Source organism: Leptidea sinapis, chromosome 9, assembly GCF_905404315.1.
Source record: "Leptidea sinapis chromosome 9, ilLepSina1.1, whole genome shotgun sequence".
Classification (NCBI taxonomy): Eukaryota; Metazoa; Arthropoda; class Insecta; order Lepidoptera; family Pieridae; genus Leptidea; species Leptidea sinapis.
The window spans coordinates 2,103,120-2,119,057 of record NC_066273.1 but is presented as its reverse complement, the minus strand read 5'-3'; the positions used below and the strand labels follow the sequence as shown (position 1 = coordinate 2,119,057).

The 15,938-nt window shown below is 33.5% G+C and overlaps 1 protein-coding gene across 5 annotated transcripts; it reads left to right on the top strand.

The window, feature by feature from the left end:
* The first annotated feature begins 835 nt into the window (after window positions 1–835).
* On the top strand, window positions 836–15,223 carry LOC126965837 (centrosomal protein of 295 kDa-like). 5 transcript variants are annotated; one of them, XM_050809593.1, is made up of 13 exons: window positions 836–910; window positions 1,335–1,419; window positions 2,294–2,504; window positions 3,084–3,207; window positions 3,292–4,064; window positions 6,201–6,517; window positions 7,746–7,859; window positions 8,359–8,914; window positions 8,991–9,015; window positions 9,246–9,323; window positions 11,016–11,125; window positions 11,234–11,270; window positions 11,441–15,223. In XM_050809593.1, exons 2-13 carry the CDS (start codon window positions 1,351–1,353, stop codon window positions 15,087–15,089), a joined length of 6,063 nt encoding a protein of 2,020 aa, XP_050665550.1. In that variant the 5' UTR covers window positions 836–910; window positions 1,335–1,350; the 3' UTR covers window positions 15,090–15,223. The 5 variants fall into 5 exon arrangements, with proteins under 5 accessions (XP_050665550.1, XP_050665554.1, XP_050665549.1 ...); XM_050809592.1 differs by lacking the exon at window positions 836–910 and adding an exon at window positions 1,117–1,248; XM_050809595.1 differs by lacking the exon at window positions 836–910 and adding an exon at window positions 1,118–1,248 and having other exon boundaries at window positions 3,292–3,830.
* The last annotated feature ends 715 nt before the right edge of the window (window positions 15,224–15,938 follow it).

The window sequence follows — 15,938 nt, the reverse complement described above, 5'->3', positions numbered from 1 at the left end:
TCGGTACTACAGAGCTTTGAGAAATTTGAGAATGTCAACTAATCAATTGTCATTAGACTTTCATAATTGTCAATAAGTCATAACATAAACAATCCATGTGTCAAACATACTTGTAGAGGAGCCCAAGCGAGGATTTTGGAATTTATTCGAGTGTGTCAGAATGTCATAAGTGAGACAAACTTGCACCTTGTGAATTTCTCCAAACATACCTTAGCCCTGTAGGTTTATAGGGTTGAACATCTAGAGCAGCCGAATACACTATTAATATCTGAAGCGCTTGAATATTTTATTCCATTCTTGTACACGCTACCCCCGCCATTGCCAGGTACCATAATAAAAATATACACATTTTTTCTTTTTAGTATATAGCCTACACAATCCAATAAGCCCACGACGCTCGAGTAATTCCCTATTTTGTATCTTGAGCTCCCCTACCATTATATAAATCGATATTATTTTGTCAAATGCTTGTCACTCCGTCGGGCGATCCATCAGATAACTATAATATCTGCTACTTCTTCCAACCTATATTTTAAATCGTCCTTACCTGCTAGATAACACTATCTATACATTGTGATGATGTCTTTATTCAATAGGTAAGTAGCGAGTAGCCTATCAGGAACTTAATATTTGGACATCGTGAAACAGCCCCTTAGAATATATAGTAATACTAAGAAACCTATTTCCAACCGTGATACTGTTTACGAATTGTCTGTTTGTATACGTCAGAATATTATGTCTATGGTTTTTACAATTAAATTATTGTTGTTGACGGCATACGTATTGGTATGCCTTGTTAGATGCTTGAGGTGGTGAGATGTTCTAGGGGAGGTTTAAGTGGTAGCTTTCCAATTGCAGAGGATAATGCGACTCAGTGCCGCACAATGCCGAATTGTGCTGATTGATGAAGGTATAAACATTATATTTATCATTTTTTTTATTATTTATTATTATAAAAAGGGCTCTCGTCTATGAAAATGTGAAACTGCCTCTATAAATCAATAAATGTCAAAAAGACTTATTTCGATGTTGACAGTTGACATATAACATTTCCGTACGTTATTCATTTCATTAAATTCCATCATTTTTGTGTTCAAAACTTCAAACTTTACAACTGTTTAGAACTTTTAGAAGTTCACGAGCAAATTCACGAGTTAGTTTGTTTCTATGTTTGCAAGTAAAAAGTTCCTAAACTCGTGGTAGATAATTGTAATGATGTAGTTATTGACAATATAATATTTTTATTAGGTACTACTTTAATTTAATATAGTAGCAGTCGTAAATGCAGTTATTCCTTATTGTATTTTACCTTTAATTCATGTTTTCATTGACAGTGTTTAGACTTAAGAAATGACTTCTGAAATTGATGTTTCGAAAACAAATGAAATTTTAAGACGTCGTAAACTACGATTACAACAGGTTTGTAGTTTTAATATCATATTTTATACAGTTTTAGCTAGAATTAATTGTAGTGGTTAGCATAGAATTGTGAAGGACAATGTGTGGAGTTAATAACGTACTAAATCAAGCTCTTCGAGTGAGTTTACTGTGATTGCAGAAGTTGCGGCAGGATTAACAGTCACCTTAAATGATTAAGACGGATGTATTGCATAGCGGGTTGTTGAATCTATTGTTAAAAAATTACTTAATGATCTGAGTGATGTAGGTGTTTTTATATGTGTTATGTATCAATTAATTTAATCATCATTCATAGATGAACTACATGTTAAGTAATGGTGTTTGAGAGAGATAAATTTATCACAGAACAACTGAAAGAGTTTGTGGATTTGAGATGTTTGTTTACTAGATTCCATATCTAAATCTGTAAGTGAAAACCAATTATAGTCAACTGAGAAAACACAGCCAGAAGTTTTCCAACATGCCACATCTAGCTTTTCATCAAAATGTTCTGATTCTGGCAGAATGAGTATTAATATTATGGAGCTGAGAAGTGTGTGGAGTGGCTATGAAAGACAGATTAAAAAATATTGACATAGAGAGTGATCTGGAATAAAAGAAGTCATAGCTATTGATAAGAAAATGTTGGTGGTTTAGTTGTGTAGTGTGGATGGATGAAAGTAGATTGGCTAAAATTTACAGAGAGAATTCGAAAGGAAGGTTAGGGAAGGTCATCCCAGGGGTATATTCCGCACTCAGATTGGTAATATATTAAATAGGGGCCAAGTTAAGAGTATGATGAACATGTTTAAGAACTGTAACAAATAACATATATTATGACTGTATGTATATCTTGGAAAGCCATTTGTAAAATGGTATTATCTTACTATTCCAGGTTAGAGAACAATCAAAAGATATAGCAAAAAAGGTTCGGCAGCGTGCGAAAACTGAACAATTGCAACATGTGGTAGATCTTGATGGAAACAAAGAGAAACAGTATTTTCAGCTACAAGAAAAACTTGTGGATAGATTAGAACAATTATATTCAAAGAGTTTACAAAATGTTGGGACTGGTCACAAAGATGCTTTGGAATTAAATAGTCAAGGTAGTGGTCTTCTACTGTTTTGATTTTAACATAATATTTGTTTCTGTAGTCCAGAATCACCCTTTATAATTTAAATTGTAATTAATGTTTAGAGATCATAATGAACATTGATGTTGATATATTTTTTTTTTTATATTGACACACTTTACACAAATTATCTAGCCCCAAATTAAGCATATATGGCCTGTGTTATGGGTTACAAGGCAATTATATATTTAATACAATATACTTACTTAAACATACATAAATTCATATAAACATACATAAATACATTTAAACATCCATGATTCGGAAACAAACATCCATATTCATCATATAAATGCTTGCACCTACCGGGATTCGAACCCGGGACCTCTAGCTTAGTAGGTAGGATCACTAACCACTCGGCTATACAGGTCGTCAAAAATAATACTACTCAATTTTGATATAATTCAATACAAGGGTGAGAGAAAGGTTTACAATGTTGAACAGATAAGAGATTGCAAACATGTAGTCAGTTTTTTTTATACTGGACAGTAATACTCGGCAAAACAATTTATTACTATCTGTATGTTTTCTTACTTTTTTTTGTTTTGGTAGATATGAAAAAGAAGACTGATTTGTCTAAATTACGGGGGAGAGAAGCTGTTGCGGAATTAAGAAAAAAAAAGCAAGAAATACTGGATGAAAAAAAGAAACAACTTGATAGAAAATTACAAGCTAGGTAGGTATTAAATGAAGTTTTTAATTGTTTTAAATTACTTAACCTAATAATTTTTAATTTTATTTATTGCTTTTATAATTTCAGAGAAGCAGCAAATGAATTAAGTAGAGAGAAATCTGTTACTACAGTTCACTTATTAAAATCGAAATCAGATGATAAAGTCTCGTCAAATCAAAGTCACATAAATATTGATTCTGTGCAAAATAGTAATAACAATGATAATAAAGTATTAGATACAGATTCAAAAAAGAATGACATTGCGACTCAGTGGGAGGCAGAAGAGTTGCCAAAAGATTGGGAACCAAATGTTCCATCATTATCCATTCCAAAAGATGACAAAGAGAGTCAAAGAATATCAGAAAATGACACAGAGATTTCTAACAAAAGTAAAAGAATGAATCTTTTTGCATTGAGTGATGAAATGCCGGCTAGTTTAAGAGGCAGCTATTCAAACATTCCTTTAGATACACATTATAAACCTACAACCACAGTTATATCTGAATATTTACAAAGTAGACAATTACGTTTGAGAGAATCTGAACCTGAAAGTATTAAAAAGCCGAGTGATGATCTGCAAAGTATTAAACAAACAATACTTAGGACACGAGCATCAAAAGTCGATGGTAATAGTATATGTCATGTACTTGACGAACAGGTCATACCGGTGCCTGCCTGGCGTGCTAGCAACTCTTATAATGTACCTTGTCGTTGCCAAACTAAATATTGTAATAACTTCAAGCAGCCTGTGACTAACACATTTATGTATCAGCATGAACATTATCAAATTAATAAGACATCCTATCAAAAACAATTGTGTGCTGTCAAAAGTTTTAAAGATTCCAAATTTTGCCCACCAGGTGATGACAGTAGATTAATTAAAATATCATCTAGTATAGCGTCATATAATGTCTTGTATAGTGCTGTTAAGGGTCCTATATTTTGCCAATAGCTGTGATCTCAAGTATTCATCTACAAATTTACCTAATACTTACATACTTATTTACAGTCAAACAAATTCATAAACAAGCATTATCATAACTTTTTTTTATAATAATAATATTGAAAATGAAAGTTTAATGATTTAGGCATTTTTTGCGGAAGTGCATTACAATTTAAAAGAAAATTTATTAAAGTAGGCGTTACTTTGCGGAAATCCATAATTATCCAAATGTTTTGAGTTTTAGGCAGTCAACAAGTTCAATCTTGTCATGTGTCGAAATCATGCTAGCTATCTAGGACCTTCAATATATAACCCAGTAAATAATAAAATAAAAATTGCGGACCTCTCTTCTTACAAAGTAAGATCTACAGTACGAGAGTGGCTTTTACAATTCAGCTATGATGTAACCGAGAAAATTACTAACTCAAAATTAATATAACTTTATATATTTAATTATGAATATTTGCTTATAACTTTGCTTTATGTATTATTATTTAATTTTATACAGTTCTTATTATAAGATAGGTATGCTTTAAAGTTAGATAAATATTGTTTAAGTGTCAGTCTTAATTCTATTTCATTAATTATTAACATTAAATAAAATTACATAGCAGAAGGTAATCGCTGGTTGGCTCTGCACAGGGTTTCCTAGTGAGCCATCCAGAGGAATTTAAGTTAAAGATGCCAATTTGTTTCTGATTTTGAGACTGAGACTGTAAATTTTTTATTAGGCATGAAGAACAATGTATTTAATTATAATTAATAATAAATAAATAATAATTAAGCATGTCCTGAGGATGCCTTGTGTAGAGGCGAAACATGTGTCAAATTGTTTAAAAGACAAATATTGGCAGAATTAACTCTAAAGAAAACTCAAATCAAATCAAAACAGTTTATTGAAAGTAGGTATTTCAAAATACACTTTTTCATGTCAAATAATTACAATAATAATTTATATGTCATCACTAAAAAATACAAATAATATGTATATAAAATATAGATGACTTTGGAAAAACAGTGAAAGAATTATTCCAAAATATATTATTACTAGCTGACCCGGCCAACGTTGTTTTGTCATATAAAGTATAATTCACGCGATAGTTTTATAAGTAATAAAATATTGCCTATATTATAGCCTGTACATCATTTTGTTCTATTGTAAAGAGTTTTTGCAGCGCACGCAAAAATAGGTTTTCGATTTTACACCTTGTGTTACAAAATAGCAATTTTATTACGGATCCCTAATTTTGAAAAAAAAACATAGCCTATAGCCTTCCTCAATAAATGGACTACCCAACACTGAAAGAATCATTCAAATCGGAGCAGTAGTACCAGAGATTAGCGCGTTCAAACAAACAAACAAACAAACAAACACTGCAGCTTTATAATATTAGTATAGATAATTGTGTTCAAAAATTAAAACTTCTTCAAACTCCATCTTTTGAATGTGGGACCCTTAATGTTACATATAGTAATTGTTTCATTATAGATGATATTATGTTCATGATCAGTTCATTAGTCACATGTATGCTTAATAATGTTCGGTCTTCACTATAGAGTATTGAGCTTGCAGATATATCCCTGTAACCGTAATTATTTTTCAGAATAGGTGATATTTTGATGATCATTTCATTTATAACATGTTTGCTTAATATAGCTTTGCCATGTTTCAGATTTAAGAACATTAGATCATTTATATGTCTAGATGTCAGACTGTGACAGCTGTGAAAACGAAAAAAATTGAGGTTGACTGTTAACCTCTATTTTGAGCAATGCACCTACACTAACAAAAAGCGCGAGTATAAGACATAGCTTGTCACACACACTAAAGTAATAAACCTGGCCTGATTTCATTGGTTGTCTAGATATATCAATTATCTAAGATAAGAACCCTTAATTATAGTTACTGTTTTATACAAGATGGTATCATGTTGATCATTTCATTAGTCACATGTGTGCTTCAAATTGTTTCATCTTTATAATAGAATTTTAAAAATAATTATATATTACTCATATTACTATGTGTAACCCTATAGTGTTCTTCTTTATTTAGTTTCAGGTAATAAAACAGAAAGATCTAAAAACTCAATTGGAGATTCTATTAAAAAACATTGTATAACTTTGAATAATAGACATAACCTAGAGAATAATGTTACTGTAGTCCGTGAAGAAAATAATAATGACGATGCATATACCAGAGCCTTAAAAGAAACACTAAACTCAAATGATCCCGAACCCAAGAAAGTTGACCATAAGAAAGTTGAAATGAGAAATAAAGTTGCGGTTGCTAAAGATAAGATTGATAAGGAGTACAAGGACACTTTGGCATTCTTAAATTCTTTGGCAAAAACAAGATCCGATAAACCTATTGTGAGTTAATATTTTACCTTATGTTAAGTTACCTTATGAATATGTTGGATGAGAGGCCTTTGTCCAGCAGTGGACGTCATCCGGTTGATGATGATGATAATTTACCATACTAAATAATATTCATTGAACATGTACTGCATGTTCAATGCAAATAGGTTAGTCAATGAAGAATATCACTGAGCAAAAATTTAATGAGCTTACAATATATAAGACATATATTACTTTTTGTTTCAATAAAACCAAGAAAGTAGTTTCAAAGTTTCAATAAGGTTTGTTTACATCACATATCTCGGCTGTCGCCTACTTCGTTCCTTAGCGAAATACCCTAAAATTTTCGGTTTGTAGTTTTTAATAGAGAAAACTGTATGATATAAATAAAAATTTGATGGTATTCTTTATCTGCACTAGGTGCAGGTCCTAGACACTATGAAGGCCTTCGGATAATAAATGTTGGCTCTATTATTCCAGCCAACCCAAACCTGACCTAAAGTATAGTGACATTCTCTCTTATTGAGGTGGAATTGTCTTGTTTGTTTGCTCATTATGCATATGCTCTCACCATCCAATATTCTCTCAAAGAGTAAAGTAAAGTAGTAGAGTAAAGCTTTGATAACAGTCAAGCCCTGTAGTTGAGGCCGTTATTGTATCTATGGTCATGCATGTCACTTAGAGCAGAATCCTAGCTGGTTTCTGCTTGGGCTTTGTTTAATAATTTGCTGGATCCCTGACTAGCAGTTCATCTGCTCTATCATTTCCGCTACATCCATATTTAAAAGTATCCGTCCCTGGGTGAATCTCGCCCATGTTTTCTGTTTTTGAACTTCATATCTACGTTTATTTGACGTGTCGCAAGAGAGTATGGATCTGCAGTAATCACAAATCAGGTGCAGCCTGTATGTGCTGGATTATCTTCCTTTTCCATAAAAAATTCACCAATTTGTTTGGGATAGTTTTTGTAGGATTTGATGTCAAAGTAAATGAAGTTGTATAACATGATGTTATGATACCATACATTGGGAATGGAGGACTACCCTCAGATTTGTACTATATTATAATTTAACGAAATTCTATTTAAAAAAAAATAAGAAGCCAACTGGCCTGGTTGCCCTACGCCCATCCTTCTCAAGTCTGAGTCATGCTTTTACCTATGGGTGGTTTTGACGTTCAAGAAGTGACATTAAATCCTATTTTGAATAAAAATATCTGAATTTGAATAAAATTTTTGTAGAGGGAGGCGTTTATGGATGATGATAGACAAAAAATTGTCACAGAGAAGCATCAAAGAAAATTGCATGAGGAATTCACAAATTTGCAAAGAGAACATTGTAGAAAAAATTGTAAGGTAACTAATTTTTGTGTCTCATTTTGTGCCAATTTAATCCTGAGTGCACTTCACTAGTCCTAACCACAAGAAAAGTTATATTTAACACTGCAGCCTGTGTTTCCCTGGGGCATAAAAAGAATAGGAAAGTCTCAAGCCCAAGGGTAATTTAAGAGGCGACTAAGGGGTTTTGCCAGTAGGAGGCTCCTTTGCACAGGATGCTAGCTAGATTATGGGTACCACAACGGGGTTTATTTCTGCGGTGAAGCAGTAATGTCTACGCATTATTGTGTTTCGGTCTGAGAGTTAATTTCTTGTCTCAAGGTGACGAGTGAAATTGTAGTGCCGCTCAGAATTTTTGGGTTTATTAAGAATCCTGAGTGGAACTGCATTGTAATGGCCAGGGCGTATCAATTATCATCAGTTGAACGTCCTGGTCGTCGCATCCTTTATTTTCGTAAATAAAACTGAAAATACTAATTTGGGATGTTAAAGTTATTGTTTTGGTTATAATTTACAGCACACACGTAGGACACCTAGTAAATCTGATAATACTGGAAGCCCAGTTAACAGGCATAAGAAATATGATTGGCTACCGGTTCCTGAAGGTGATGGAAATCTAGTTATACACACGCTTCCTCTTGATAACGATGCTAAATGCAATAATACAGTCAAATTTAGCGACATTGATACTTACCATGAGTACAGATCTCGTCACAAACACACACCTCCGTCAAAGGATGACAACACTAACAAAAGAACTGAAGAAACTGTCTTTGTAGAACACATTAGTAGTGATACTGATACTGATTCTATCTCGTCTGAATCTAGTTCATTGAAGGATACTGTTCAAGAGATACAAAAACATAAAAGTAAAAACGATCATAGACTCTCCGACGGTGATAAAATTATAATTTATAAAATTGTGCAATCGAAAATGGAGAAAAGGTCGAAGAAATGTAAGAAATCGAGGAACGCGAGTAAGATTTCTAGTAATATGAGTAAATCTATAGAAAAGACGAAAAATGAAGGTACAGTTGAGCAAGATAATGAAGGATTTGAAAATTTAAGTGAAGGTATTTCTATATTGTTTTGTGTGTTCTTATGGTATCCAATTCTGTCTCACATTACTTATTTTTCTTTTTGTTTTAGGTATCTACAAAGCTAAAGAAACAGGGTAAGTTTTCTGTATATTTCAGAATAGGTTATTCGCATATTTAAGTGCTTCTTTATTCCAAGTTAATATAATAATTGAGTATGGATAGTAATAGAATATTATTGAAGTCTCTAACTAATAAACGCGTTCCAAAAAATGTTTAAAGTTGTAACAATTGATATGGCCATAATAGTATAATTTTATTTCTTAAAGTCGGCCACAATAACTTTATCCTTATGTCTTTCTCCCAGTGAATCGTGCAATATTCTTAGCTACTGTTCAACCAAGACTAACTTTTGGACGACTTCAGCTGGACTAAAACCGTGGTGGTAATCATTATTGATCATCATTTTTATTTGGTAGTTAATTTTACCTCCGCCATCAACCATCTCGTTTTCACCAACAAGCCCGCTGAATTTGTTGCGCCCGTTCTTCTTAGGTCTGAGGCATTTATTTTGGAATGGGTGGTAGTTTTTGACTTTCAATAAGTGATGTCACATCCTATTTTGAATAAAAATATTTGAATTAAGGATTGGTCTCTGCTGCGCTCCAGCTAGACACCGCAGGCGTAATTGCAAAGTGCGGCAACTAATACTACGCCCAAGTGGGCGTAGTATTAGTTGTACTCGAGCCAGTCTCGAACAATGTGTGACGCTAACAGTTGAAACTAAAATGCCGTTGCGAAGTAAAACTTTGTTAAAATAATACTACAAGAAATAAGAAAGACACTGGGATCACATATCATAAGAAAGTATTTTGTGTTTTATTAATTTCACTGTATTATAACAACGTTGCCGTTAGCCGTCAAGAAGCTACGCACACAAGCATCCTTTATTCCTAGATTAGAAATAGCCAATATACACTACTATATAAAGTTGCCGTAATAAAAAAGCTATTGTTCTTAGTTGGAGCGCAGTGGAGACCAATCCTTTATGTAAGTCAACACATTCTAAAGGAATTGCTGAAATCGCTTTGTGTTTAATGGAGATCAAGACTAGCATTTGAACTCGTTTAAAGTTCGTGTCACTGATGTAATCAGGGCTCAAAGTAACAAGAGTAGTTGCGATGCCGACGTCAAAATCTTACTGCATTACAATGGGCAGGTCGTACCACGTTCTGCTCGTCTCGTATTTTTGTCTCATAGGAAACACAGGCAACACTCTTGTCATTCATTCATCAACTCATTCACAATTTCACATTACAGTGTTGCTCGATTCATACATCGCATCCATCCATCCTTTGGCTGTCATTTTATAGATAACTAGCTGACCCGACAGACGTTGTTCTGTTCATAATAAAAAAAAAACTCTTGCGGGTGGAATTTCGTAAAATCCGTTCTTAGCTGTCCTCTACTCGGTGAAAAGAATATTCCTACCAAATTTCAAGTCTTTAGCTCTAATGGATCCAGAGATATCGTGATGAGTGACTGACTATATACGTGGAAATCTTTTATAATAATATATATATATATATATATAGATAAAAAGTAAAATACCTTTATTTACCCTTTGTAGGTACTAATGAATCGGAAAAGTTTAGCTGAATTTCTATATTAGTATTTGAACGCTTTAAGGCTGCATTTAGTGCTCGACCGACGGTCAGCGCTGACGTTGGTCGAGCGTAGCCCGTATCCGTACGCGCTACGACCATGTTTTATTGCTCAGCTGACAGCAAAGTTGATTGCGCGTGAACAATTGCATTATATTATCGCCATAGTGCGTCAGCGGACCGACGGCTATCAGCGCGTAGCGATTCATCAGCGCTGGACTGTGCGCGTTTATTTGTTTTCATTTTTATAGCTACGCATGACCGACGTCAGCGCTTAACGTCGGTCGAGCACTAAATGCAGCCTGAAGGTGAATTGTAGTTGAGTTTTCAATAGTACAGACATCAAAACTAAAATTCCTTCTTCAGACATCCAAACCTTACAAGTTTTAATCCTATTTCTAGTCTTGCAAGGATTGTACTTCAGGTCACAGTTCATGATATGTCGCTAGTGTTTTATTTTTTTTTTATTTCAGGGACAATGTCGCAGCTATTCATTTCGCTGAAGATGATAAAATAAATGTGTCCTCGAATGACAACTGTAAGAGAAACCGATCCACAACACCACACAACGACCATGAAAAAGGTATAAATAAATTTCTTTATATCACTATTAAATATTAATTCATAATAGTTTTGACATTTTAAATATGATTATCACACTTTTTAAATATATTGTTTTTTATTTTTTCAGATTGCATTCGACGGGACATTAGTAACGGCGACAACAGGTACTGATATCATGCATAATTTTATCATTTTAAAAACATCAACGAACCGAATCAGAAAGTTGCTGATAAATATTTACATGTTATTTGTTTTCTAGTTTAAATTATTATAAGTAATAGGCATAACTTATAAGAAGCAAGTGCAAATATAGTCTATTTTTTTAATGATTCAGGACCCGAGAAGAGGCATACTCAGCTAAAGCACCAGCAACCCAACCTTCGGTGACTTCGTCGACAAATTTATATAAAACTGCAGATATTCAAAAGCCAAGTAAAACAATGCAGGATTTCGATTTTCTAAAACCTTTCGATGGAGATCACGAAGCAGCGAAGTTTTATATAGGAGCATCTGGTTTTCTGAAAGATAATAACTATGAAGTTGTAATACAACTTAAGAAAAAGGAGAGTGATATAATTGACAAAAGCAATAAAAAAATTGACAACGAATCGGCGCAAGTACAGGCAAAGGATAAATCCAAAGTGGATATTGAAGTACAATATTCCAATGATCATAACTTGAAAGAAACAGCAGCGCAGACGTCAGTTAATATTGAAAATATATATGCAGAGAATGCATCTAGTGAAACAAATATTAAACATAATCCCCTTCTTACTAATAATGAAGATAAAATACAATCTGTTAACATGGAAAATGAAACTGACAATGTGCAAGAAATTGGTGTGCACACTTCTTTCAAAGATTCCTTCACAATACCAGTAGAGTGTCCAAAAACTGATTCAATTGCGAAACCAGCAACATCAACATACACACAAACATCATTTAGCTCACCAAATGCCAGACCGGTTCTTTTGCATATGACTTCTTCGACATCTACTGCTTACATGAGCCCACCTGATTTCATACATCCGAAATTCTTAGGACATATTTACGACCCCTTAAATCAACGAGAATGCGAAGACACTCCAATCAATATAGAAAACCAAAATTGCTTTAAAGTTTGTAGATGTACGCGCTCAAGATCATCACACTATAATCATAAGAAGACATGCAAACGACTTAGCATTAGCACCAATACACCACCAAACACGGCACGAAGTTTTCAGTGTGACATATCAGAAGATTTACAAACAAACTCGTTGGAATGTAATAATTCCAAACGAATTCATAAAGGCTTAAAGAAAATACATAAAAAATCACACTCATCGCATGTTATACAGGAAAAACATAAATCACTCGAACCAAATCAAAATACTAGATCCGGTCTATCTCACAAGGCCTGTACAAAAAATGTTAATATTAATCCAGTGGTTAAACAATATGTAAACAAACTCCTTGGACTCAACAAAGGAACTCTAAAGGCTGTTCAAGTGATTAATCAAGAATGCAGTGCTATAGAAACACCAGGGAGTTCCATTATCAATGATTCAAACAATATAGGAAAGTATTATAAACATGCTGAAAACAAAATTTCCCTCGAGCAAATAAAAGTTATGGTGGAACAACAAATTACGAAAAAGCTCCAGAAGGAAGTTGAGAATACTAAAACTTATTCCAGCAACATATTGGGGTCAGAAAAGCAAATTAATGTCAATTCAAACCTGGCTAGGAAAAAGCATGTTCATAAAGTTAAGTCCTTAAATATTTCAAAGCATTTTGTAAAAACCAAAAGATCTAGAGAATCGCATAAACGAGATCATGATGTTGTTGACAGGCCTCAACCACGATCATCTTCGTCGAACGAACCCTGCTCATCACATAATCATTTTAGTAAAAATGTAAAAGAAAACTTCCTGGCGAGACATAACTTTGGAAGTAAAAGTACTTTTAACCTTAGAAAGAAATGTTCTCTGCCTAGTACAACTACAGTAAGAAGAAATAATAAATCTCCAAGACGGCGTTGTTCAGTACAATACTCCTCATGCGATACTCGTCATCGTGACGCGTATAGATTACCACCAAATCGCGCAACAGCAACATCGTTTTCAACTGATTCGGAGAAATCAAATTATAGAGAATTTAAAAAAACATCAAAGTTCCACCCAGCAGATATTTCCACTCAAACTAGTGCAATTGATAGCGATATTAACTTCATGAAATTAGCTGAAAACAAACTTCATAATATGGAAAAAATTGCTGATTTAACTGAAAGATGTACTAAGAGATTGTCAAACTTGGCGAAAGTTCTGGAAGAAGTGCGAAAAAACAAATCTTTAGTGTATGGTCAAGTTTCCACATCGGATTCTGCTTCGGAATCGGAGATTAAAAAGAATACAATAAGTGCACAAATAACGCAATCTAGTTCTAGGATTTTGCCTGAAAACAAAATTCAAGCAGACGTTAGGGAACCGAGCAAAGAAAAAATCCAGTTTGTGCAAATATTGACAGATATTCCTAAACCTTCGGCTGTTCTTGCATCAACATCGACTTCAAGCATAAATAACGATCCCAATGGTCCCGAGAGTAAAGCTAAATCTGATCAATCTAAAAGTAGGGGTAAACCTCCCCCGGCACTATCACGTGTAAATTTAAAAAATGTTCATGACATTACAGCCGTTCCCCATGAGTTGTCGACGGTAATGGAGGTAGACTCGCCCATGAGTGTAAATTTAAAGAGTAATTCTTCTCGAAAGCAGCTCTACAAAGAGAGCACTTTGTCAAACCAGGAAGAACATCCTAAAACTCAAGAAGGCACTTCTCATGAATTTAAGGAAGATCATTCCAACAGTGGCTCTATATCACAGAAGGATAAGTTTCAGCACTCTAAAGCCTCTTTTGGATCTTCAGAAGAATCAAAAGCTCAAATGATGGATATGAAATTATTTAACGAGATAATGCTAAAACCTTTTGTAAGTTTGCAAGACTATGTGAATCAATGCAATGGAAAAATTGAGGAGGGATCAAATTTAGAAGATTTGATAAAGGACAACGTAGCCCATGAGGAATTAAGCTCTTTGCATTCAGATGGAAGTTTACCTGACGTTATCTCCGAATTACTAAAACGAAAAATTATTAGCGAACCTTTTAAATTAGATACTGGATCCAATGGTAATACTAATACCACAAGTTTATCATCAGAGTCCTCCATGTCGCTTTTAGCTCTGTCGAAAATTAAAAAGGAAAAGAAATTCGCAGACAAAATTCTATTGAAAAGAGACAACTTTGGAGAGACATCAGGAACTTTAAGTTTATCCTCAAATCCAGATCTAGAGCATGCATTTAAAAAATTGGGTATGGGATGGGCATCCTCAACCTTAAAGAAAACTAAGGAAAGACTAGCTCTCTCATCGTCTTCAAATACATCCAGTTCTAGTTTAAATCAATTAAAATCAAAAAGTGGTGCTAAAGATGGTTCCTCTGTGACAAACGAATTTATCCCGTATGATCATAAATTGAATTTTAAAAATGAAACTGACAATGCTAAGAATGCTGTGCAACAGACATCTTTGACAAATTCAATGACGGTTAAAGAATTTTTGACTAATGAATTAGCGAAAAAAATTACATTTACTAATAATAATTCAACGAGAAATGACAATGAATTCGTATCTTTATATGAAACTAAAATGCCTGATGAAATTAAGAACGCGTCTAAGACACGAGAAGAACATTCGGGTGTGCTAAGTCCTATTGTTCGGGCCCGGACTTCAACCCCGGTACAAATCTATAGATCTGCTACTTATCATTCTACTTCAAGCTCTAATACATCGGAGAGCTTATTTAGCAATGCAGAAGAGTTGTCTTCCGTGAAAGTAACTTCCAATTCTCTTCGCAACCATTCCATATCCGACAAGGATGATTTAACCATTCCAAATTATAGCCTCAGAAGAAAAGGCTTATCTGATAACAGTAAAAGTGACTGATACTATAATCGTTTCGTTTTTGCGTAACAATTTATTATGTCACAAATTTTGTTAGTTGTTTTTGAGGTTTATTAATGAATAATGTGAAATATGTTTGTATCTATTATAAAATAAATATTATTTTTGAATGTAAACTCCATGTTAATGTTGTGGCAACACAATTCAATGAACCATCTAAGTTGCTGCTTCTAAGTAAAGGAGCATGGCAGAAATGGACCCTTAATAGAAAAATTAATGAAGCAATTTGTCCTACACACGCTACAAAAATGCAATACAAGCTGATAAATTTTATGTTTATTCGATGTTTATATAAAAATTATTGAGATTCTAGGATAAGGGAGTCTAGGAAAAGAAAGAAAATATTAAAATTGGTTGCAAAATAAAGTTCTCATGCAATAACGTAACGCTATGCGCCATAGATATATCCGTAATTATCAATTATCGTAGGTACTTTTGACTAAAAACCTGAATAGCTAGGTTTATACATTGTGATACAGTAAGCACTTACCCCCTTATTCATAATAGTCTGCTAACTTAAAGCATTGCTAATTCTCACTCTGTCTTCTTCTATTGACCTAAGTCAGAATGAGTAAAAAAGTTTAAACTTTAAAAAGCCTTAGCGGCTGTTTAAAGTTAGCGGACCATTATGAATAAGGGGGTTATAGTCTATCGGTAACAATAACCTCTACCAACCGTCTCAAAGGTAATATAATAATTACAGTTGGTTTTATTTATATCTTTTTCTCCCACTATTTAAGTTACATACTTACTATTTACTTTTTTGTTACATTTATCCCGTTCTACAACTATTAACTAAATTTCCAATATGTAGTTACGCTATCTCCATAA